At 41.0% G+C, this 25,745-nt stretch overlaps 1 protein-coding gene across 8 annotated transcripts; it reads left to right on the forward strand.

Moving 5' to 3' along the window:
- Positions 1-173: 173 nt before the first annotated feature.
- ATP5F1C (ATP synthase F1 subunit gamma) lies at positions 174-18,087 on the forward strand. 8 transcript variants are annotated; one of them, XR_009542464.1, is made up of 10 exons: positions 174-297; positions 7,209-7,243; positions 7,759-7,890; positions 10,948-11,152; positions 11,752-11,895; positions 12,020-12,084; positions 13,735-14,020; positions 14,282-14,378; positions 17,165-17,201; positions 17,946-18,087. XR_009542464.1 is itself a non-coding variant. In XM_060159972.1 (10 exons), the coding sequence occupies exons 1-9, from the start codon at positions 242-244 to the stop codon at positions 17,169-17,171; spliced, it is 897 nt and encodes a 298-aa protein (XP_060015955.1). In that variant the 5' UTR covers positions 174-241; the 3' UTR covers positions 17,172-17,201; positions 17,946-18,087. The 8 variants fall into 8 exon arrangements, 6 of the variants coding, with proteins under 6 accessions (XP_060015955.1, XP_060015963.1, XP_060015997.1 ...); XM_060159972.1 differs by having other exon boundaries at positions 13,735-13,890; XM_060159998.1 differs by lacking the exon at positions 174-297 and adding an exon at positions 6,884-7,055 and having other exon boundaries at positions 13,735-13,890.
- The last annotated feature ends 7,658 nt before the right edge of the window (positions 18,088-25,745 follow it).

Consider the following 25,745-nt stretch of genomic DNA (forward strand, 5'->3'; position numbering starts at 1 on the left):
GTTGACCGGAAGCGGAACAGGGCTGGCGGGGGTGGGCAGGACAAATACTCTCGGCTAGTGTGAAGGAGGTGGGGCTTCGGAAGCCTGGGCACCACCCCCCCCAACGCTCGCGAGGCTTCGTTCCATCCTGCGTGAAGAAGCGAGACTGAATGAGACCACGGGGTGGGCGGGGCGTGTGGGGCGCTTCCGCGCAGGCGCGGTGAGGCCTGTCTGACCGACCTTCAGCAGGTCCGGAATCACCATGTTTTCTCCGGTGGGCCTAGCAGGGCTGTCGGCCTCGGCCGTGCAGCCGCAATGGTAATGGCAGCTCGCGGGGGGAACGGGAGGGTTGCGGCGGATGGAGGGGCTCAGGCAGGGGGCAGGGGAAGCGGGTGGAGGCGAGTGGGACGGACCCGGGGTCTCAGGGCCGACCAGGCCGGGGTCCCGCAGAGGCCCCGGAGCCCGGGCTGCAGGAAGCGCTCGGAACCGGGAAGGGCGCGCCAAGTCTCCGGAGGCGGGCTAGGGCGGGGGGAGGGCCACGAGGAGTGCTTATCTGGGTCCTCGAGAGTGGGGCCTTGGGCCCAGTTAATTTCAGGGCAGTCTTGGATCCCCTCAGCTACTAAGTAAATGCTTAGGGAGGCTCTGCTGCGCGCCAGGCGGCGAGCCTCTGGGAGGCCTTACCTGGGCCCTCAAAGTGGGGGAGGGGAGGGCCCCAGGAAAGGTCCAGCGGAAGGTTAAGGTGTGCTTTTTGTCCTTGACGCCTTTTGAAACTCTCCGGTGCAGAGCGCAGTAACGCACAACGCGAACTAAGCAGTGACCTTGCAGCAGGCGCTTTGCTGGGCCCAAGTAATAAGTGCCCTCGTGGGTTGCAGAGGGGACCTTAAATATCTGTTGGCGAGGAAGGGGAAGAGACCTTGCACTATCTCGAAACCGTTGTGCTGAATCAGTAACCCTGCAAGGTCATGACATCGTCCCAATGCCCCGAGGAGGAGGAGATAGATGGACTTCTATGCGTCATCTGTTCACTGCCATGCAAGTTTTAGGGATTTTAAACATTGGTTTCCCCCCACCCCCCAGAAAAAGCATCTTAGAAGGCCTAGGAATAGGCAGAAAAACGTTGGTTTGTATGGTAGCCTGTAATAGGATGAGATGTGATGAAGCTAGACAGAGTCTGGAAGAATTTCAGATACAGTGCTAAAGGGTTAGCTATAGACTGTAGCACTTCCCCGGTTTTACAGTAAAGGAGAATTCTAAGGAGCCACCCCACTAAACTAGATTTTTGTACCTAATTTATGAGAAGGGACTATAAAGCATTAATTAAAATAGGTATGTGTTCATTAAGCAAAAAGTTTATAACAATAAAAGATTTTCAGCTTAATGAAGTAATTAAATCTGATGTGAAAAACCTACATACAAATGTTAGTGGATTTGCCTTGGAATTCAGAGTTTCTTTCTCCTGATATTGAAAGAGTATTCATGGGAAGTAAGAAGTCACCTTAGTTGGATTCTCACTGGTATAGGTTGTCCCATTTCTTAATCACTCAGCGCACATTTGTTGGGTGCTTGCCCTGCGCCAAGTTGGCACTGTGGAAAGTGCTAAAACATGGTGAACAAATCGACATGATCCTGGTGAGCTTTGTGGGACACTTCCTCACATGCAGTGGTGCTCTGCAAACATCACCTCTCTTTCCTTCCTTCCTTCCCATCTTGCTGTGCATTAATGTTATCTGTAAATATTTTTAGAACTTTAAGTTATCCAAGTTGACCTTTAAAAATGGACAGTTTCTGAAATGAGGACAAAATACATTACATAAAATTGTAAAAATAACTTTTAAAAAACCTGTAAGATCTTTTAGTAAAGAAGCATTTAAGCGCTTGCTGGGTCTGAGACAACTACTGCTTGGGGTGGGACTTAAACTGGAACCTCAGTCAGCAAATAAATGTCGAAGTCCTGACCTTACTCCCTTTGGAGTGTTGGTTTTAAATTGTTAGGTTATGAATATTCATCAAACGTCAGTTTCCACCTTGCAAGGCATACTCCGTCCTCTTCCTTTTCGTACATTCCATCACTCTAGGTGCCTGCTGTCTTTCCTGCCTCTTCTGCCTTTTCCCTTCCACTCCCTATAATTGCCTTTTAAATTCAGAAACTAAAGCCATCTTAATGTTTCACATGCCACAGAATTAATTTGGAAGGGAAATACATTATACTTTTGTCTTTGCAGAACCAGAAAGAGGCATTTCCTTGGTTGTGTTTTGGTTATTGAAAGCTTTTTAAAATGCAATTTGTTGTTATAGTTTTGGTTTCAAGGAGGTTAGCATACCAACATTAACTAAACATTAGGCTTAATTAAACTTACAGTGAAGTTGTTTTAATTGTTCAGGGTGTCAGTAAAATACCCTAAATTTTTGGAAATTAAACTTTTTTTTAAAGTAGTATTTAAGAAAATGGAAATAAGAAATTTGGGGGTGGGAAAGAGTGATTTTTCTATCTCAAATCAGGGGGAAATACATTTCTATTTCCTAGTTTTCCACATTGTCTAAAATGGAACTATTTTATAATAGGAAACCAGTAGGCTGTAAGTTGAACTATGGACACTGAAAAGGGGGAGAGATGGCATTTCAGGAGAGAGAAGAGAGGCCATCATCTGAGGCTGACATAGCAGATATTTACTTTTAAACGTGAGGCAGCAGCCTGTAGTGTACCCGATGGAGTGGTGCCAAACTGCCCGGCTTTGAATCCTGACCACCACTCACCTGGCAGTGTGGCCTTGGGCAAGTTACTCAGTGTCTCTGTACCATTTCCTCCTCTGTTAAATGGGGGTAATGCTAGTACCCCATTCATTGGATTAGTGTGAGGATTAAGTGAATCAGTATTTGTAAAGAACCAAGGACAGTGGGAAAAATGCTTGTGAGGATCCAGATGTATCAGTTGAAAAATGAAAACGAATTTATACATACACGTTCTACATAAAATGTAATGTGAGAAGGTTAGAAGCCTAACAAGACTGAATTGTGTGTCATGGTTGGTGATAAAGTTCTGGGGAGTCACTTGGTGGAGAGGCCAGGGTTGGACTTTCACCCAGACATTCAGTGTTAGAATTAGACATACTTCATAATTTTCTTTTCCTTAGGAATTAGTGGGTGCTGCTTCTTCCTTAATTTTTATATTATTCAGCATTATACACTCCTTAAAATTCATTCAAGCTGTCTGTAATTTCTTTGAATGATACATAGTTCACCCACGAACCTGCTGTGTGATCATAGTAGATCATGGTAGTCTGCCATCTATCTGTGTGATTTGCCCTCTGCTGTATTTGACGTGTTTCTAGTTTCTCAGATAATCTCCCGAGAATTTTTTAGGACATGATGCAATTTTCCAGAACACAAAACTGACACAGAACTTCCTTTATCTTCTCATTTGCAAAAGCTGTATATTCAGTAGAGCAGTCTGTCGCTAGAGGGAGTTCAGATCAGCTCGTGGTTATTTTGCACTCAAATTGTACTTAAAAAATAACTTTGTAACACAGATAGACGTGTTTAGAATTAAATGAAGTCTAAACATGAGAGTGCTTCAAAATTGGGGAAATTAGGGTGTGTGCACAGCAGAAAGAATCACAAAAGATCCTGTATCTTCCTGCATACCTCTCACTTGGGATACATGTGGAGACCCGAACATTCTATGTTCATCCAGATATGGCATGCAGTTCAGATTTTGTTCCATATGATGTGCTCTGACTAGAAACCTGTGTCAGTTAAATTGGAGTGCATGCCTAAGACCATACTGTCCCAGTGTCACTCTTTATAGTCTCTAAATTTAGAATGGGCAAAAAAGTTACTCCAAAAAAAGAAAATCATCCCCAAAATATTACTTTTCAAGTGCCATGATGAAAAAATGTTCATGGGATGGTCATTATGTTGATAAGTCCGCCCTCTGAAACTAGCAGAGCTTGTCAATGTTTGACAGCTTTTATCTTTGCCTTTGGGGGATCCACTCTTAAAACCAAACCCCTAATGTTTTCCAGGTCGTCTCCTTCCTCTTATTTTCTTTATTTTTCTTTCTCCATGGCTGAGTAATACCAGTAGTAAGATACATAAGTCAAGAGATTTTTAAAAAATAACTGTTCTAGTTATGAACTTTCAGACTTACTTTTGTGCACATGAACACATAGAATCACAAAAATGGCATCATATCTTATAGCCTGCATTTTTTAGTTATTATAGACTTTTTTCTAGTCTGTTTTTTAGTACAGTTTTAGATTTATAGAAAAATTGAGTAGCACAGAGAGTTGCATATACCCACACCCCACTCTGGACATTTTCCCCAGTCATCAACATCTTGCATTAGTGTGGAGTGTATACTACAATTAATGAACCCATGTTGATGCATTATTAACTAAGGTGCATAGTTTCATTAAGGACACTCGTTTAGTTGTACACTTCTGTGGGTTTTGACAAATGCATAGTGACATGTGTCTTCCATTACAATATCATGCAGAATAGTTTCACTGCCCTAAAAATCTCTCCCTAAAATCCTGGCAACCACTGATATTTTTATTGTTGCTATAGTTTTTTCAGTTCTGGAATGTCTTATAATTGGAATCATACAGTATGTAGCCTTTTCAGATTGGTTTCTTTCACTTAGCGATATGCAATTAAGGTTCCTCCATGTCTTTTTGTGGCTTGATGGCTCGTTTATTTTTATTGCTTAATACTGCTCCAACCGTATGGATGCACCTGTCTGTTTGTCCATTCATTCATGTATTGAAGGACATCTTGATTCCTTCCAGTTTTTGGAAGTCATGAATAAAGCTGCTATAAGAATGTGAATGCAGGTTGTCATGTAGATAAAAGTTTTCAGCTCAGTTGGGTAGGTATCTAGGGGTATGATTGCTGAATCGTATGTTTAAACTATGTTTAGATTTGTAAGAAGCTGCCAAACCATCTTCCAAAGTAGCCATACCATTTTGTATAACCACTGGTGATCAGTGAGAGTTCCTGTTACCCCACATTCTTGCCGTCATTGGTATTGTCAGTTTTTTTTTTAATTTTTGGCCATTCTTTGGGATTTTCTATGTAGTTGATCATGTCATCTATGAACAAAGACCAGCTTTATTTCTTTCCTCCCAACCTGTATACGTGTTGTTTCCCTTTTTGTCTTACTGCATTAATTAGGACTTCAGTACAATGTTGAGTAGGGGTGGTGAGACAGGGCATCCTTGTCTTGTTCCAAGTCTTAGGGGGAAAGCTCCTAGTTTCTAACCATTAAACCTTAGGGGGTGTTTTTATGGATGTTCTTTATCAGGTTGAGGAAGTTCTCCTCTGTTCCTAATTTGCTGAGAGGTTTTTAATCATGAATCGGCATTTGATTTTGTCAGATCCTTTTTCTGCATCTATTGATGATACCATTTTTCTTCTTTAGTGTGTTGATGTGGTGGATTATATATTTGAATTTCGAATGATGAACCAGCCTCACATACCTGGAATAAATCCCACTTGGTCGTAGTGTATAATTGTTTTTAATACATGGTTAGATTGCATTTGCTAATATTTTGTTGAGGATTTTTGCATCTATGTTCATGAGAGATATTGTTCTCTAAAATTCATTTCTTATATAATGTCTTTATCTGGTTTTAGTATTAGGGTTATGCTGGCCTTATAGAATTAGGACATATTCCCCCTGCTTCTCGTTCTAATTCTCTTTCTTTTTCTTTTTTTTTAATTTTATTTTTTTTGGCACCAACTACCATGTCTACTGATAGTTACAAATCTGTTTCAAATCTCAATACCTCATATGTTTCCCAGACCTGGTTAGGATTTCCACTTGGTCGCATGGTTTTTTAAACTACATCAAATTCAAACTTCATTATCTCCAGGGAGATCTCCCCCACCCAGTTTTTCTCTCTTGGTTAAATGACAACAGTGTTCATTTAGGTCATTAAGTTAGAAACCTTTGGGTCTGCTTGCTCTCACATCTGGTCTCCTGTTGCTTTGCCAACCTCTCAGTCCAGGTGCTTGCCTTCTCTTGTCTGGAAGCCCCTTGTTTGGCCTCCATGTCATCAACATTTGGTATCATTTTGTGCTTTGCACTGCCATCGGAGATACCTTACTGAAAAACTAAACTGATTTGTGGGCTTAGAAACATTCATCATTTTTCCAGTACCTATAAAATAATATTTAAACTTATTAACCCAAGCTATGTCTCCAGCTTCAAAACTACATCCAGTTCCTAGGAATGCCCTCCTTAGGCCCTCCTTTATGCACACATTTATCGATTCTTCATTTCTCCCATGGAGCTTTCCAGGCCAACACAGGTACTTTATGGACTTAAGAGCTACAAGATAATGTATATTCAATAACATGTCTTCACCAGTAAGAGGAGGATCCTCTCGTAATTTATCTTTCACCAACATTACTTTTAAGTCATATCATTTTGACTTTAATGCATCAGCACTTTAAAAGACTGTCGAAAATATTTAATGTAAATTTCATGTAAATCTAAATTTGCATAAATCTTGTTTATGAGATAATAGTATGCTTCTTGTGGTCAGAGACCATGTCCTGGAGCAGAGTAGCTGCTCAGTAAAGAGCTTACTGAATTGAGTTGAAAAAGTTAATTGGTTTAAATAAACTGTACTTTGACACATGTGGTCATGTTAGAATGTGTAGTTGACCCTAAGGGTTATTTGAAAAGGTTTCGGTGAACTGAGGAAGTCAGCAACAATATAGGCAAAGACATAGGGGTGGGAATAGAGCATGTGTGAATGCCATTGTGACTTCAGTGGAAACTTTGTGTTAGATCAAATAGAATGAGATCTTTTTTTTTTTTTTTTTTTTTTTTTGTGGTACCTGGGCCTCTCACTGTTGTGGCCTCTCCCATTGCAGAGCACAGGCTCCAGACGCGCAGGCTCAGCAGCCATGGCTTACGGGCCTAGCCGCTCCACGCCATGTGGGATCTTCCCGGACCGGGGCACGAACCCGTGTCCCCTGCATCGGCAGGCGGACTCTCAACCACTGCGCCACCAGGGAAGCCCTAGAATGAGATCTTTGATGATGTAGGGTTTGGTATCAGTATTGAGGTATTTATGTATACACACACACACACACATACATTCAGTCTTATAGATCATTTCTTTATGGGATACTCTTTAAATCAGTTTATCAACTTTGAAAGTTTTTCTTTGAGCTATTTTTCAAAAAACTAAAATGTTTTTTACCACCTTTATTCTCAGGATCCAAGTTCGAAATATGGCAACCTTGAAAGATAGTAAGTACTTTATCACAATATGTGAATTAAGAAAAACTAAACTTTGACAAATAAAAATGTGCTGCTTTAGCCCATTTACATATTTGGTCAAAATGGACACAGTGAATCTATGTCATCTCTGTGCGGCATTGAACTTGTTTTGGAAAAGACCCATGTGAGGTGACACATGGTTGTTGATTCTGTTGTCTGTAGAATGATAATGATATAACTAGAAAAAACTACTGTGTGTGTGTATAAAATGTTATGGAATATGTGGCAAAAGGCCATTTTCAGTACCATTTAGTGTTTTAAATATATAATTTATTGATACTATTATGTTGCCATTTTGCTTGTCCTCTCCAGGTAGCACAAGGTCTGAGTTATTGGTACTCTAACATTAAGCCTAGTTTAGCAGCTGCTATTAATTGAAGGTCTAACTGCTAATTATTCTACCTTGAAGTTTAGGAAAATATTTCGATAAATTCACAAATGAAATGGTAACTCCTTTATCTTAACACAGCACTTCTATTTTTCAGTTACCAGGCGACTAAAATCAATCAAAAACATCCAGAAAATTACCAAGTCTATGAAAATGGTAGCAGCAGCGAAATATGCCCGAGCTGAGAGGGAGCTGAAACCAGCCCGAGTGTATGGAATAGGATCCTTGGGTAAGAGGAGAGTGCAGTCACAAATTACTAAGTACCGTTTAACCTAGAGATGACTGCTCAGGACTCATCTGTCCTGAGTACTTCCAGGCCCCCATCTATCACAGCAGCCCTGTGCGGGTGGGGACTGTCAGAGCTCCCGCTTTGCCGATAGGAAAAACTGAAGCCCAGTGCAGTCATAACTACACCTCTGTGACTTGGCATCTGAGCCTATTTGTTAACCACTGTATGTGATCATGTTCACTTTTAAGGTATTCTGAAAATTTTCCTAGATTATTAAATACACCATCAAAAGAACTTGGAAGTTCAGTGCATTAGACTCGAATGCTTGATTTCTTCCTGTTACACTGTGATGTGATCTTTTAGGACTGCAGGGTGGGGAGGGGGTGCCCTGCAGTGGAAGGTGACTGGGTAGTCATGGATATGACTGTGAGTACATGAGCGGAATGTTTAAACATTAGCTGTAAAGAGGGAGAAATTTGCTTATTTCCAAATTGAAGAAAAGATGTATCTGTATCATCTATGTGTTAATGCCTCTATGTATTACATATAAATTACCTTGTGCAGTAGTTTTCTTGTGCTCTTCATATTTTTTAAGCATGCATTTATAGCATGCTTTTTTTAATCAGTGTTTTTGTTTTTTTTTTGGCTCCATTGGGTCTTCGTTGCTGCACGCGGGCTTCTAATTGCGGTGGCTTCTCTTGTTGGGAAGCACGGGCTCTAAGCACGCAGCCTTCGGTAGTTGCGGCACACAGACTCAGTAGTTGTGGCTCGCGGGCTCTAGAGTGCAGGCTCAGTAGTGAGGCACATGGGCTTAGTTGCTCCGTGGCATGTGGGATCTTCCCGGACCAGGGCTCAAATCTGTGTCCCCCTGCATTGGCAGGCAGATTCTTAACCACTGCGCTACCAGGGTAGTCCAATCAGTTTTTTTATATATAAATTTATTTATTTTATTTATGTTTATTTTTGGCTGCATTGGGTTTTTGTTGCTGCGCGTGGGCTTTCTCTAGTTGCAGCGAGCAGGGGCTACTCTTTGTTGCAGTGTGCGGGCTTCTCTTGTCGTGGAGCACGGGCTCTAGGCACATGGGCTTCAGTAGTTGTGGCTCACAGGCTCTGGAGCTCTAGGCACATGGGCTTCAGTAGTTGTGGCTCACAGGCTCTGGAGCGCAAGCTCAGTAGTTGTGGCACACGGACTTAGTTGCTTTGCAGCATGTGGGATCTTCCCGAACCAGGGCTCAAACTCATGTCCCCTGCATTGGCAGGCAGATTCTTAACCACTGCGTCACCAGGGAAGCCCTAGCATGCTTTTTTTTAAGCATGCTGTAAAGAAACTTCTGTATGAGAAAACGATAGGGCACTAGGCTTCAGTGGAAATGCCTCCTTGCTTTAAAAATGCCATATTTAGGGAATTTCCTGGCGGTCCAGTGGTTAGGACTTGGCACTCTTATTGCCAGGGTTCGGGTTAGATCCCTGGTTGCAGAACTAAGATCCTGCAGGCTGTGTGGTGCAGCCAAAAAAAAAAAACCAGCCATATTCAGCTTTTCCTAGGAGGCATAATGGAGACTTGCTAGGTTAGGGTTAGCAATCATTAGCAACCCCAGCCGTTTGCTCTCCTGAGTCCTGTTCTATAACCAGCATAATACTGAGCACCTAGTTAGCGGCCCGGTAGAGGTTGATAAATTACTCTAGCCTATTTTTATGAAAAGGTGAAAGTCATTCACTGTTCACCTTTCATGCTGAAATGAATAAGTGTAATAAATTTGTTTCCCCTCAAAACTCTATAACCACAAAACTATCGAATAAGGAAATTGACTCAGATATCTAATTATAGTATTTGTGGTGTGATATTAAAAATTCAAGTCAAGGCTGCCATTCAGCTTCTAAGTCCTTCAAACTAAAAAAATACTAACTGCTAGATATTAAATGGCTAATCATTTAAAATATTTAAGAACTTTAAATAGACATTTTATGCTGTACAATATAAAACAAAAAGAGACTGAAAAGGAATATTTTCTCCACTTCCCTAAACTTTGGAGTTGAGTATTTACCTCTCTCTGCTTTTTATGGAGGGTCCTCAGGTATTGAAATTTGAGAATCACTGCTCTATACTGAAAAAGGCGATAGCAGGAATTTTGTTGAAGTGGGGAATGTGGCAGCCGTGAAGATGCACTTTGTAACTAGAGTGAGCACAGCTGCTGAATCGTCCTGTGTTTTTGCACCTAAGCCATGCTTCCCACGGGCTGCTCCTGGCCAGCACCTGAGCACAGATGGGATACTCAGGTAGGCGTGTTCTTGGGAGACTTGGGGCTCCCTGGCAGCCTCGCTGAACTTTCCCTCAACTGTACAGCGGTCCAGGAAGCTGCCACCACACCTTTCATCCCACTGGTCAGACTGGCATCCTGGTGTGATGGCTATTCTGACCCCCTTCCTATTTTCTCTCACAGGCATTTCCCCAGTAAAATCCATGTATATTTTATCCTATTTAAACACCTCTTGCCTTCTGCTTCTTGGAAGACCAACAAAGTGAGGTTGTTAGTAATACCAAAAATAGGGACTTCCCTGGCGGTCCAGTGGTTAGGACTCCGTGCTTCCACTGCAGGGGACATGGGTTTGATCCCTGGTCCTGCAAGCCACGCAGCCCAGCAAAAATAAATAAATAGAAAATAAAATGGCATCCATCATTTAAATGTCAGCGGTTTTCATAAAAGCTTGCTATGTAGATTATATGAGCATTTCAGTAAATATTTGTTTTCTGCTTTTTTGGTTGTACACTGAAGATCTGTGTTCTTTAGAAATTTGGCAAGTCTAGAGAAGTTGGTACTTCTATAAGTCTGGCCTTTTTACAAGTTTTTTAATTGTGCTAGCAATTTCTTTTAGTCAGTACTTAAGATAATTTGGCCCTTAGGAACCTCTGTCTTAATAGAGATTTAAACCTTTATGGTTTTTAGCCTGATTGTAAATGAAATACATGCACAGACACTTGATTATATTGAGGCATCATTTTGTAAATTAGGGTTATTGCTGTATTTAGTGTAATTACACATACATTTTTTTTTTAAGCTCTGTATGAAAAGGCTGATATTAAGGTGCCTGAAGACAAGAAGAAACATCTCCTTATCGGTGTGTCCTCAGACCGAGGGCTTTGTGGTGCTATTCATTCCTCGATTGCTAAACACTTAAAGAGTGAGGTGGCCAATCTCACAGCAGCTGGGAAAGAAGTTAAGATTGTTGGAGTTGGTGATAAACTCAGGAGTATACTTCACAGGTAATTTAAGTATATATTGTTTATGTTTAAAAGGCCGCAAGAATGAATAAAGGGAAGTTTCTTTGATAGTTTATTTAAGCAAGGTGTCTTTTTTTGGTTACCATTTTATACACAGAGGTTTTGTTTTGTTTTGAATTTTTTTCCAGAATATAGTAGAATGGATAGATTTCCCCTGTTTTCTATTTATCTTTTGTTTTTCCTTCTTCCAGACCATAAATGGAATACAGTAGGAATATCAGAAGCTATGGGTTTTTGTTTTGGGGGACGTTTTTCAGTTTTTTTTTTAACGAGGACCCTAAGGAGCTCTCACAGCCAGGAAATGCCAGAAATGAATGACAGCTGATTAGGGCTGGAAGGAGAGAAGTAAAGGCAGAGAGAAATGCAAGACAGGAAGGGCCTGGTGTTAGTCCTTAGTTCTTGGCAGGTGCTGAAGGAAAGGGACAATCACGATAATGCAGGGGCGCCTTAACTCAGTGAACACCCCCCGCCCCCCTCAAAAAAGCTTGATCCATAGTGAGCGTGTTTTTTCCTTGTTCTCTGTTCTTTCAGCAGAAGTATTCTGTTAAACTATTTTATGTGACCTCTTCATTTTCTTGTAGGACTCATTCTAACCAGTTTCTGGTGACATTCAAAGAAGTGGGGAGAAGGCCCCCTACCTTTGGGGATGCGTCGGTCATTGCCCTTGAACTGTTAAATTCTGGATATGAATTTGATGAAGGGTCTATCGTCTTTAACCGATTCAGGCAAGAAAAATGTTGGAATCTGAGCTTTTTTATGTTTATGTTCAGATTTTTCCATTAAGTAAATGTCTACTTAACAGTTTAAAATTATACTTTTGGAATTTACATTTGCTTTTGCCGTTTCTAGGTCTGTCATCTCCTATAAGACAGAAGAAAAGCCCATCTTTTCCCTTGGTACCATTGCAAGTGCTGGTAAGTAGGTTTTGTATGACAAGTATTTTTCCTATAGAAAGGAGAGATTTGTACATATAGGAAAACAGTGATTGTCAGGGTGGCTTTTTTTCAGCAGTAACAAAAATGACGTTGGGCTGTTTATCACCATCTATTAGTGGCTTCCATGAAATCATAAACATTTATTGTTTGACAACTCTTACTGCATTCTTTCATTAATTTAATAAATATCCATTGAAGGCCATCGTTAGATATGATTTCTGTCCTTGGAGGTTGAAGAACTAAGCTAGAATGATATGTTGGCTTTGCAATCTGTGTGTGGGACCCCTCCCTAACCACAAAACAGACGCTCTAGAATAGAGATTTGAACGCTATTCACAACTAATATACGTTGAACAACTCAGTTCTCTTGTTTTGCTGTTTAAACAAAGTGATCATTGCTCAGTGATGCATCCTGGAAATAATACTCAGGAACTGATTTTATTTTCCCTTTCTGTATATTAGATTTCTCCTGTAATAGGTGTATAACTTTTACATTTTATTTTTAAATAAATCTATAACTTTTACATTTTATTTTTAAATAAATCTTTATTTTTTGGCTGCGTTGGGTCTTCATTGCTGCAAGTGGGCTTTCTCTAGTTGAGGCAGGCAGCAGCTACACTTTGTTGCAGTGCGCAGGCTTCTCATTGCGGTGGCTTCTCTTGCTGCGGAGCATGGGCTCTAGGCGCACGGGTTTCAGTAGTTGCGGCGCATGGGCTCAGTAGCTGTGGCTCATGGGCTCTAGAGCGCAGGCTCAGTAGTTCTGGCGCACGGGCTTAGTTGCTCCGCGGCATGTGGGATCTTCCCGGACCAGGGCTCGAACCCGTGTCCCCTGCCTTGGCAGGTGGATTCTTAATCACTGCGCCACCAGGGAAGTCCCTATCACATTTACATTTTAACGTCTTAGAAATTGGGATGCTTCTACCAGTCAATATGTATTTTTTCAGTATGTCATTTTTAATTGGCTATGTTATTTTCTTTCTTCATGGTACATAAAATAGGAGTTATAATCCACCGCATCTTAAATTTGATGAAATCCAGTACTGTCTCAGCACTTTACACTAATGAGTGAATTTTCAAGTCTGCTGCTACGTTTCCACTGCCTAATTACTAAAATGCACAGCAGCCTCTTAACTCTTCTCTCTTCCACATTCTCAGAAAAGCTTTCCCTCCCTTATTTTCCTGAAACTTTCAGATTTCCCCAATAAACAAATGGCTGAAATGGGATTTCTATATTACACTATACGAGTCTCAGTTCTTTCCTTAATTTCTTTATTGAAAAACGCGGTCACTGACTGTTGTGTGGCTTCGTGCCCAGCACGCTGCTAGATACCATCCAAAGGATTTGTATCCGTGAAATGTGGTGCTGTTACTTTAAATGTGGACTTCTTAAGTTTTATGAAGTTAAGCATTTGAAGTAGAATATCAAATGCTTTGTTTACACATCATATTTTTCTGAAAATCTATTATCTATAGTATGGAAATAGATGAAGATTTTAGAACTGAGTCCTTTAACCAATCTTACGTTGACTTCTCTGTAATTATAAAGAGTTTTTCTACCAGGAAGCTGTCTTGATTAAATCAGTCTTTGTGCTGTATCGCTTCAGAGAAATCCATGGCTTGTTTTAACAGAGAGCATGAGTATCTATGATGATATTGATGCTGACGTGCTGCAGAATTACCAAGAATACAGCCTGGCCAACATCATCTACTACTCTCTGAAGGAATCCACCACGAGTGAGCAGAGTGCCAGGATGACGGCCATGGACAATGCCAGCAAGAATGCTTGTAAGCGCTGAGAGAATTCCCTTACGGAAAGCAGCATGAAGACCCTCACGTCAAAAGGCATTAGCGATTCTGGAAGTGGACCAGGAAGCAGGAGAGCTGGGGTCTAGTCCTGGGCTCTGCCACCGATTCTGTGAGGATAGAAAAATTATATTCTCTGCCTTAAAGGAAGTAATATCTTACTTGGTACGCAGTAAGTGTGCAGGTACTTTGAAAAGGTATCTCGTGGAAGAAACAAAACTACCTTCATAAAATTTTTTGACTGGCCAGTTTGGGTACCCAAAAGGAAACAGAATCTTATTTTTGAATTAAGCAACACACGTCTATAAATGAGTTAGTGAAAAAGGTATTCTTTTCTAGTTTTAGATCTTGTTGTCTTTTGTTCTGTTTGTAGCTGAGATGATTGACAAATTGACTTTGACGTTCAATCGCACCCGCCAAGCTGTCATCACCAAGGAGCTGATTGAAATCATCTCCGGTGCTGCGGCTCTGTAAGTAACTGTGCGTCACCCTCAGACTCCGTGTCTCATCTGTGCCTGCTAGTTTAGCCTTTGCATGTTTAAGTTTTCTGTTTTGTTTTGTCTGTTAACGATGAAATGATCCATTGCTTATCTTGTTTCCTTAATCGTAGAACATAAAGTTTGATGAAAATGAGATCTCTGGTGTATTTTGATTGTTTCAGCTGAAATATTCAGGCTTAGTTTCTTCTTTTTTAGAAATTAGTATATTGCTAGCTTTCACTTTCTTCAAGTTTTAGGAATAAGGACGTGAAAAATTCAGTATCATTTATACTGAATGATAAATATTCAGTATCATTTATAAAATCTGTCTTTGAACTTAAAATATTATAAATCAGGCTTTCTGAGTTACAGGACTGGTTTGGGGTTTGGTTTTATATAAATCTGCAGATCATTGAATGGTGGTTGGGTCGAGGAATTTTTAAATTAAGTTTTCTGTATCAGTACTGTCTTATAAGGAGTTCTTAAAATACCACTTTCCTCAAGAAAATGTCTTGGTTGTTTAGCTAGATATGTTAATGTTTGTGAAACCACGGTTACGATAATGGGAATTCTGTTTTAAAAATTATTAAATTGAACACCCATTATATGCCTCATACAGTGCTAGGCACGGTGTTAAAGGATGTGATCCTTTCTTCCAAGGCATTTATGTGCTAATAGGATAAGAAAAAATGCAGATAATTATGCTGAAAGATAAAATATGTCATAAGTTTTCTTTGACTCATTCTCTCTCACCTCCTGCTAATTGGTCACCAAGTTCTGTAAATTTTACCTTCTAAATATCCCTTGACCCTTTCCCCTTTATGCCCTCTTCACGCAGATCCTTGTCATTTCTCTCCCAAATTAAAAAATGTATTTTTTGAGTGGCACATATGTTTTTTCCCCTGAAATGCCATCTTTCCCCTGCACCCTTGATTGTACATCTGACTCTGTTTATCCTTCCTAACGGAGCTGGGGTAATCCTTTCTTCCAGAAATCCCCCCTCCCTGGTTTGAGTGGGGCAGCCTCCTATGCTTCCCTTCATCATAGCACTTACACTGTTTTACTAGGAATTGCCCTTCTGTTTGTCTGTCCTCCTGCGGCTTGGGACAGGGAGTGTCTCGTTCAGTCTTATAGCCCCATCACCTGGCACATACTTCCTCAGTAAATATTTGTAGAGTGAATGAATGACGTGCCATGAATATATACATTTTTTAAAATATATTTATTTGTTTTTATTTTTGGCGGTGTTGGGTCTTTGTTGCTGTGCACGGGCTTTCTCTAGTTGCGGTGAGCGAGGGCTACTCTTCGTTGCGGTGCACGGGCTTCTCAGTGTCGTGGCTTCACTTGTTGCGGAACGTGGTCTCTAGAGCGCAGGCTCAGTAGTTGTGGCGCACGGGCTTAGTTGCTCCGCGGCATGTGGGATCTTCCCAGGCCAAGGACTGAACCCCTGTCCCCTGCATTGGCAGGCGGATTCTTAACCACTGCGCCACCAGGGAAGCCCGCCATAAATATATTAAGACCTGGAAGTTCAGCAGAGAGAGAAGTAACATTTTATTGGGTATGTGAAAACGTGAATCCAGGTTTAAGAATCAGGGAAAGGTTTATCACTACGATGACATTTAAGTTGGTCCTTTTGTCTCTGGAGGGTAGAAATGGGCAGAATGCCAGAGACACAAATAAACTGGTTGAGACTGTTTTATAAGTGTTGGTTGGATCCAGCAGGCTTCCTTCTCTTATTTTGCTTTGGAGCGTGAGTTTAAGACTAATCCACCTCTCAGCCTGGTCACTACTGCTCTGTTAACATCAGAGTCCAGTGCAGTGATGAGCGGCCCTGCCGCTTACCAGCTTGATAGACGTGGTTAAGATACTCTCCCTGCAACGCAGTTGTTTTCTAGGACACGGGGGCTAATACAGGGATTAAATAAGTGTATTATTCGTGTCCTCCTTGCTGTACTTCCTACTGCTGGAGCCACGCTGACTTCTCCTTGGGTGGCGTGCGTGCAGAGGCCTGGGGGAAAGTTTGGACTGCGCTCTGAAGGTCTGGGAGCTGTGAGATGTGGAGAGCCAGGAAAAGAGGAATGGATGCTCGGAATAGACGGAGGCTACAGCCTCTGCAGAATTGAGGACCAGGCTCTTTCTTGATTAGGAATGCGGGACTTGGCTGAAAAGTAGCAAAACCAGAGAAATGAGGAGAGGGAGATTGGGATATGAAGACCAAGGATTTTAAAAAGAACTCAAATAACTGGAAATTGACTAGTTTTCGCTTTCTGGAAAGGCAGTCTAAATCATTTATTGCAAGTTAGCTGTGCACCTCACGGGTTATTTATATGAATGGACTTGCATGCTCTGTAACCTGTCAGCTCTTCTGCTTAAAGGCTTTAATGCAGACACATTTGGCTCTTTGGTAATAATATAAAAGGCATGAATAAACCATAATATTTGAGGTACCAAATATTTAGTTGCTAGCCTAAAATTTTTTAATATATTGTATGCTGTTTATAGAAAAGTTGTTGTTTAAAGTATGCTTTCATAGTCCTGCCTACTTGCATGAACATGGTTTTATTGCTTCTAACCAGATTCAAGTCTATGACCTTTTGTAACAATCATTGAACTCTGTTTTAAGGGAATATTTTGGTAAGTATTTATATGATATACTCAAGGTAGTGAGTGAGGAAGTGGGCTTTTTTAGTCAGAAATTGTAAATGATTAACTAGCATGGATTGTTTCTTGACCTGCTTGTTTTGTGTTTGTCTTTTTCTTCTAATATAATAACCCAGGGACTAATGAAATTCGAGTTTCATCCTCAGACAAGAGGTAAAGTGGTAATATTTCACACACTCTCCCCTACCCCGTCAGAAAAGAAACCCAGTCAGATAGAACTGAAGGTAATTCGGCAACAGTGAAACTGATTCCCTGAGAGATGAGATGGCCAGGCCATTAGAGCAGCAGCCAGATGGTGGGAGTATGTGGGTGATGTTAGTGGGCTTTTTTCTTCTTCGATATATTAAATAAACTGTAAGGATAAAGAATTAGCATTCTTGGGACCTCTCTGGTGGTCCAGTGGTTGGGACTCCATGCTTCCACTGTGGGGGACACGGGTTCAATCCCTGGTCAGGGAACTAGGATCCCACATGGCTCGTGGTGCGGCCAAAAAGAAAAAAAAGAAAAAAGAATTAGCATGCTTTTGAGTTATTAAACACAGGCTGGTGAGGAGCAGTGGTTCTCAGATTTCCTGGTCTCAGAACGCTTTGATATCTGACTTCACAGAGGATAGCTTAGTTCTCTCCATTTCTGTATTCATTCTGTCCTGATATTACACATCACATAGGCTCTGGAAAACTCCACCGTGTGTACCTGAGAATGAGAATAAAATAGGCAAGTAACATTGTTATAAAAATAGTTTTGCCCTCACAGACCCCATGAAAGGGTCACCAGACCAAAATTTGAGAACCACTGGTGTAGAGTAGCATTTTATTATGTAGAGTCAGTTCTTTAAGTCCCACCGAAATATGTATTATATCTTGACATCTTTATTTGTTCTGTACTTTTATTTTTCAGGTAAAGAAGATTCAGCCAGCTGATTTTGTTTTTAGCTTACTGCTGTCCTTGTCAGAAGAAATTGTTGGTCCACTGTTTAAATTAGTAAAGACAGCGAGATATTTGTAAATTATCTTACAATAAATGACTCACCGTAAGAAAATCACTGTCTTTTCTTATTATATGAGAACAGCAGTTTTCCAAATGAGATCTTAAAACACTTAAAAATATTAACATGCTACTATTAAGAAGATAGTTGAAGAGGCTCCTCTGATTTTCTGGTTGCCTAACAGCCGTGGAAAGCCTGGCCTCCGTGGGGTCAGAGTGGAAGGAAGAGGCACCAGGCCACAACCCCAGCCCAGGCACCTGAGCGCCACACCTTCATAGAACAGCCAGCACAGGGAAGCAAACGCGCTGTCCAGGTCATCTGCTATTTCTCACGTGTACGGTGTAGAATTTCAGGCATATACTAAATCTAAATAAATTTTTAAATCTTTTGCAAGGACTGAGAAACATTTCAGTAGGATATTTACTCCATATTTGCATTTAGATAACCATTAAGATTGGGCGCGTGAGCTATTCCACACAGCGAGCTGGCCGTGCCAAACAGTGTCAGGGTTTTTTCCTATTTATTTAAAAGATGGCTTAGGGCTTTTATTGCAAAAGTAGTATAGAAATTACAAAAGACTGTAGAACTATAAAAAAATACAGAGCCCATTCTCACTTAACACTTTATATTACTCTTTTTAAAAACATTAAATAAATACATGCATATGCTATCATTTTGCCAATAACTATTCATAAAAATGAACAATAAGTGATACAAAAATGGATTAGCAACCACAAACCTGTAAAGAGCAGTGTTGCCACTTTAAGAAGAAGGCTGCCAGGGAAAGATAAACGGAACAGAATCTCAGTGTCATTTTCTAGCTTCCCTGAAATGTTACAAGAGGCATTTTGATTTCTGAGCCTTTGTGACATTTGTTTTTCTCTGAAGGCTCATAGGTCTTTACCTGTGTTGCTCTGAAATGTCACAAGGATAATTGTTAATAAGCATCCTTGGGGAAGTGTTTGCACACTTGGACGAGTACTTCTGTGTTCTTCATTTTTGGAAGTGGAATCAATGACTCAGACTATGTACATTTTTTAATTTAATAGACACTGCCAAATAACTCTCAAAAAAGGTGGTAAACTTGTGCTAAGTGTATAAAATTGATTTCCTCTACTCGCTGAGACTATCTTTTAATCTTTAATGATCTGATGGGTGAAAAGACAATAGACTACTCATTCATTGCCCATTTTTTTAAGTGAGTTTTTTTCTCATTGAAACATAAGAGTTCTTTGCCTATGAGTGACATCAGCTCATTTGTGTTGCAAATTAATTTGTGTTAGAAAGTTTGCACTTCCACTGCTTTCTTGCAGATGCAGCATGGGGTCTTGAGAAATAAAACTAAGCAAGGATTTAACTTTACCAGCCACACGAGTGTTCGATGTATAGAGCAGTGGTTAAGAGCATAAACTTGGGGCAAACTGGGTTGGAATCCCAGTTCAGCCCTTAACCAGCTGTGTTGACATTGGGCAAGTTACTTAATCTTTCAGTTTTATCATCTGTAAAATGATTAAAATAGTACTTACCTCATAGGGTTGTTATGAGGACTAAATGAATCAATATTTGCAAAATACTTAGAAACTGATGTGGGACAAATGCTGTATCTGTGATTAAATGTTTCCTGATCTATGTAAGTGACCATCGGTTCAGTATCGTGTTTCTGATGTTCTGTGTATCAGCACTCTTAAATTCTGAAGCTACGATGATGATAATTATACTTCCCTATAGGAGCTTACCATTTGGAGCAAAGACAAGCAAATAATGAAAAAAAAAACGTGGTAAGGTTTTTTGGTAAACTGTTATGGAAGTATAGTGTATGTACAAAAGAAGGCATAATTCATAAGTTTGTGGCTCAGGAAAATTTGCAAAGTGTAAACATTCATGTATCTACAATCTAGATCAAGATCTAAAAGGTCCTGTCGTCACAGAAGCCTCCCTTGTGTCCCTGCCCTTTTTGTTATCTCCACAAAAGTACCCACAATCATGACTTGTATCACCATAGATGTGTTTTGATTGTTTTTGAAATTTAAGTAAACGGAATCATACAGATGAAGCCTTTGGGGTCGGCTTTTTCTTAAAATTCAACAGTATGTCTGGGAGATTTCATTCACATTTGTAGAGCAGTTTTTTTCATCGTTTTATGTTACCACACGTGATAAATATCTTAGAGTTGAGTAATTCTGTTGATGGACGTTTAGGTTATTTCCAGCTTGGAACAATTATAAATGCCTCTCTAAATCTTTTGTGCACCTCTCTTGGTTTAAATTTGAAAGAATTTCTGTTGTGTACATACCTAGCAGTGGGATTGCTTGGCCATAGGTTCTGTAAATGTTCTGCTTTGGCACTGCCAAACACTTTCACAGAGTGGATGTATTGATACCAGTTTATACTCTTCCTGGCAGTTGTCTACATCCTCATCAACACTAGGTATTGTCACCCTTTTTCATTTTGCCATCCTGGTAGGAGTGTAGTGTTATATAATAATACCTTTAGCTTGCATTTCTCTGATGGCCAATGAGTGGGGTTAATCATGCATGTTGGTTGTGTGGAACTTAGATATTCTCTTTCCAAAAGTTCCTGAGCAGTGTGTGTGTGTGTGTGTGTGTGTGTGTGTGTGATTTTTGCTTGTTTTCTAATTGAACATTCTATTGAGATAATTGTAGATTCACATGCAGTTGTATGAAATAATACAGAACGATCCCTTGTACAGTTGCCTCAATTCGCCTCAATGGGGGCTTCCCTGGCGGTCCAGTGGTTAAGACTCTGCTTCCACTGCAGGTGGAGCAGCCAAAAAAATAAATAAGTAAAAATAAATTCCCGGGGCTTCCTTGGTGGTGCAGTGGTTGAGAATCTGCCTGCTAATGCAGGGGACACGGGTTCGAGACCTGGTCTGGGAGGATCCCACATGCCGCGGAGCAACTAGGCCCGTGAGCCACAACTACTGAGCCTGCACGTCTGGAGCCTGCGCTCCGCAACAAGAGAGGCCACGATAGAGGCCCGCGCACTGCGATGAAGAGTGGCCCCCGCTTGCCACAACTAGAGAAAGCCCTCGCACAGAAACGGAAACCCAACACAGCAAAAATTAATTAATAAACTCCTACCCCCAACATCTAAAAAAAAAAGTAATAGTCTCCTCAGCTGTAAGCCAGGGACAATAGCGCCTACCTCATAAAGTCACTGCACTCAATAAAAAATATCAGCCTTCTACTGGCGTTTGAAAAGCACACCTTCATTTAAAAATAAAAAAATAAATTCCCCCAATGGTAATATTTTACAAAACTATATCACAACCAGGAATATTGACATTGATACAATCCCAAAATCTCAGATGTCCCCAGTTTTATAGTTGAGAATCTGAACTGATAAGGACAACACTTATTTAGATAACCTAGGAAAATGGGAGGGGGGAGAATAGTAGCTTAAAATGTTGGGTTAGATTCCCCGAATTTGCTTTTTAAAAAAAGAAAAAAGCCCTAGAATGGCTAAGATAAAGAGATGATTATATCAAATATGGACTGAAGTCCCATACATATACGTGCTGAGAGTTTAAAGCAGGATAAACACCTTGAAAAACTGGTCGGCAGTATCTACTGAAGTTGAACATTTGTATACAGAGTGATCAATGATTTAAAATATATACTCATGAGAAATGCATGCAGTCACATGTACAAGATATTCATAGCAGCACTGTTCTTAGTTCAGATAACCATGCTTTAAAAGGGAAAGATTTACTTAAAATGTAATGGTAATTAAGATAGTGTGGTGGTGTTGCAAGGATAGAAAAATAGACTGATGGAACACAATAGACTAGAAACAAATACGTATACAGCCACCTGATTTATAAGTCACTGTAATTCAATGTGGAAAAGAATGTTTCCAGTAAATGCTGCAGGATCAGCTGGATATCTCTATAGGAAAAATCCCTGATCCTTATACCATACACAATTTCAATTTGAGGTCATAGATATAAAAGGTATAATAATACAGCTTTTTGAAGAAAATAGGAGAAAGGCTTCATGATATTGGGAATAGCAAAGCTTTTTTAAACATGACTCACTCAAAAAGAACTAATCATTTAGGGAATTCCCTGGCGGTCCAGTGGTTAGGACTCAGCGCTTTCACCACCGTGGGCCAGGTTTAATCCCTGGTCAGGGCACTAAGATCCCACAAGCCACACAGTGTGGGGGGAAAAAAAATTAATTTGAAAAACATTGATAATTGGGCTTTATTAAAATTAAATTATCAAACGACTGAGGGAAGATATTTACAATACAAATAAAGCTTGTATATAGAGTGTATGTTTTTTTAAACATCCACAAATCAGTAAGAAGACAGAAAATCCAATTCTAAAAAATGAGCTTGGGACTTCCCTGGTGGCGCAGTGGTTAAGAATCCACCTGCCAATGCAGGGAACATAGGTTCGAGCCCTGGTCCAGGAAGATCCCACATGCCGCAGAGAAACTAAGCCCGTGCACCACAACTACTGAGCCTGCGCTCTAGAGCCCATGAGCTACGAATACTGAGCCCTTGTACCACAACAACTGAAGCCCACGTGCCTAGAGCCTGTGCTCCGCAACAACAGAAGCCACCGCAATGAGAAGCCCACACGCCACGACAGAGAGTAGCCCGCGCTTGCCACTAGAGAAGGCCTGCACGCAGCAACGAAGACCCAACACAGCCAAAATTAAATAAATAAATAAATTTTAAAAATGAGTTTGAACTATTAATAGCCACAGTAACATGAATTTCCAGGAAATTATGCTGAAAAAAAATTCTGAAAGATTATATACTATATGATTCCATGTATATAATGTTTTTTATGTGACAAAATTTTAGAAATGGAGAACAGATGAGTGGTTGCCTGGGATCACAGACTGGGGTAGGGGAGTAATAGGAAAGCTGGTATGGTTATAAAAGGGCAGTGGGCACAGATCAAACTGCTCAGGATCCTGAATGTAGTGGTAGATTCTTTTTTTTTTTTTTGCGGTACGCGGGCCTCTCACTGTTGTGGCCTCTCCCGTTGCGGAGCGCAGGCTCCGGACGCGCAGGCTCAGCAGCCATGGCTCACGGGCCCAGCCGCTCCGCGGCACGTGGGATCTTCCCGTACCAGGGCACGAACCTATGTCCCCTGCATCGGCAGGCGGACTCTCAACCACTGCACCACCAGGGAAGCCCGGTAGATTCTTTTTTTTAAATCTATATAGGTAAAAAATCACAAACATATACACACATAAATGAGTATGAGTAAAGCTGGGGACATCTGAATGAGATGTGTGGAAGGTTATAATTGGTGAGCACATAGCCAAGTTTGGGTGAAGATGAGCCCAGTTTGGGGTTAGATGACCAGACTGAAAAGGCATCCTAGCTTGAAGGAGGTGAGGTTTAAACTAACTCACCAACAGAAGGAGCAGTAACCAACAGAAATTAAACTACTGGGGTGACATAAATCTGGAAAGGTGATCTGAGGCAAGACTGTGAGCACCCCATGCTATGCAGTTTAGACCCACAGAAGGGAGTCTTATAAAGCAAGCTTGAAAGTCCCCCAGGTCACACCCCCTCCTTCTTTGCTAAGCATCAGATCAGTGCAATAACAATGACAAATGTTTGCATTAGTAAGGTTTACTACATAACTTCTTTCTGAGACCTGTCTAGAGAGTATCTGAAGTGCTAGAAATGTTAATTTTAATATTCCAAGATTGAGTTTCCATTGTTATAACTTCTTTTTTCTAACAATTTGTCCTTTAGTGAACACTTGTTTCTCTTACTATTTAATATGGGATATTTGCAACTTTCAGAAACATTATTATTATTATTGTTATCACTGGAAACTCTAAGTTTGAAAACTGCAGTTCTGAGCCCCTGCCAACACCAGCTGAATAAAAAGTGATGCCATTGCTGCACTGGGGCCTACAGTCCTCACCTAGAAGACGCATTCTCTGCACTGAGACTGAAACCAGAAAATGAGTCATTGTGGGCCCCCAGTTAGAGTGGGGGTCACGGGAGGCCAACTAATAAATGGAGCCTTGGCCCAGGTCCGGCTCACACTGGGTTCCCCGGGTTGATGGACCCACTCAGGGTCAATCCCCTGATTCCTGAATGTGTATGTAGAACACACATATGGGGAAGTTGGTACAATCCCCATGCTGGTTCCTTGGCCTCTGGGGTAAGAACTATGGCAGTGGGAAGGCTGAGCACAAACTTTTGAGATTGGCCCTCCAGTTTGGGGAAGGCGCAGGGGGGAGGGGGAGGCAGAAATCAGGGCACCCTTAAAGACCTAAAGAATGCAGGGGTTGGGGGAGGGGCAAGATAGGGAAAAGGGATTCAGAGGTACAAACTACTAGGTATAAAATAAGATACAAGGATGTAATATACAGCACAGAGAATATAGCCAATATTTTATAAATAATAACTGATGCCCAATGTGACAGTGTTATTACCTGATTGGGAAGCAATCAGGTAATGAGGGTGAAGCCCTTATTAATGGGATTAATGCTTTAAATAAAAGAGATCCCACAGAGCTCCCTAGCCCCTCCCACCTTGTGAGGATACAACTTGAGAAATCTGTGCCCCAGGAGAGGGCCCTCACATGACCGTGCTGCACCCTGATCTCAGACTTCCAGCCTCCAGAACTGTGAGAAATAAATGTCTGTTGATAAGTTACCCAGTCTGAGTTATGGCAGCCAGAAAGAACTAAGACAGTAGGGACTACCATAACGCACTGCTCAGGATTAAAGGCTTCAGTGTTCTGTGGAATTGCCCCAGCTGCACTCAGCTCCTTTGCCTGAGATCACACACCGTTTCCAGGGAAGCCCTCAGGCAATGACTTACCAACAAGGGAATATAAAGGTCCAGCCCCCTTGTCCCAACTCAGGACAGAGGTGATAGGCCATCCCTGAGTTAGAGCTCCCTATGGGATTGCCTGAGGCCCTCCTTGAAAATGCAGTGCAACCCCCTTCCCCTGCACAGGTGTGGATCCCAGCAGCACTCAATAAACCTGCAGGTTGATCTCCACCTCAGAACTGGAGAACTGAATCTGCGACACATGTTTATGTAGGGGAATGTCCCTGTCTGGGGATATACATGCTGAATTGTTTCCGGGTTAAATGTTACGAAGTTTGCAACTTATTTTCAAACTGTTCTGAAAAAAAAAAGGTTTGTGTGTGTGTATACATAGTAAATGTGGCAAAATAGTCAATATTAACAATTGGTGAATCTAGGTGAAGTGTGTACCTTTGTTTATACTTGCTTCAACTTTTCTGTAGGTTTGAAATTTTCCAAAATAAAAGATTAAGGGGTAAAACACACACATAGGCAATATAAGAGATGTAAAAGGAGCCTCCAGAAGTATTGGAACAGAAGAGAGCAGGGTGTTGTGAGATCCAAGGTACAAGAGTTTCAAAATTAAGGTAGTGTTCAACATTATCAAATGGCTACAAAATGGTCAAGCAAGTCTAGGACTGAAAAGTGTCCCCCAGATTTAGCATCTAGAAGGTCCCTGATAATCTTGGGGATAGAAGTGTCAGTGGAGAAAACATTATAGGCACCCTGCCACCTAGTATCTTGCTCCTTGTCTACAGACTGTCGGAAGAATCATATTTTCCATTCTACTGGGTTTCTGGGACTTCAAAAAAATTGAATATTATGTTCAAAGTTCTGGAATGGTCCCTATAAGGAAAACGTAGAGCCATGCAGCAACTCACAGTTTATTGGAG

This window comes from Lagenorhynchus albirostris, chromosome 1, assembly GCF_949774975.1.
Source record: "Lagenorhynchus albirostris chromosome 1, mLagAlb1.1, whole genome shotgun sequence".
Classification (NCBI taxonomy): domain Eukaryota; kingdom Metazoa; phylum Chordata; class Mammalia; order Artiodactyla; family Delphinidae; genus Lagenorhynchus; species Lagenorhynchus albirostris.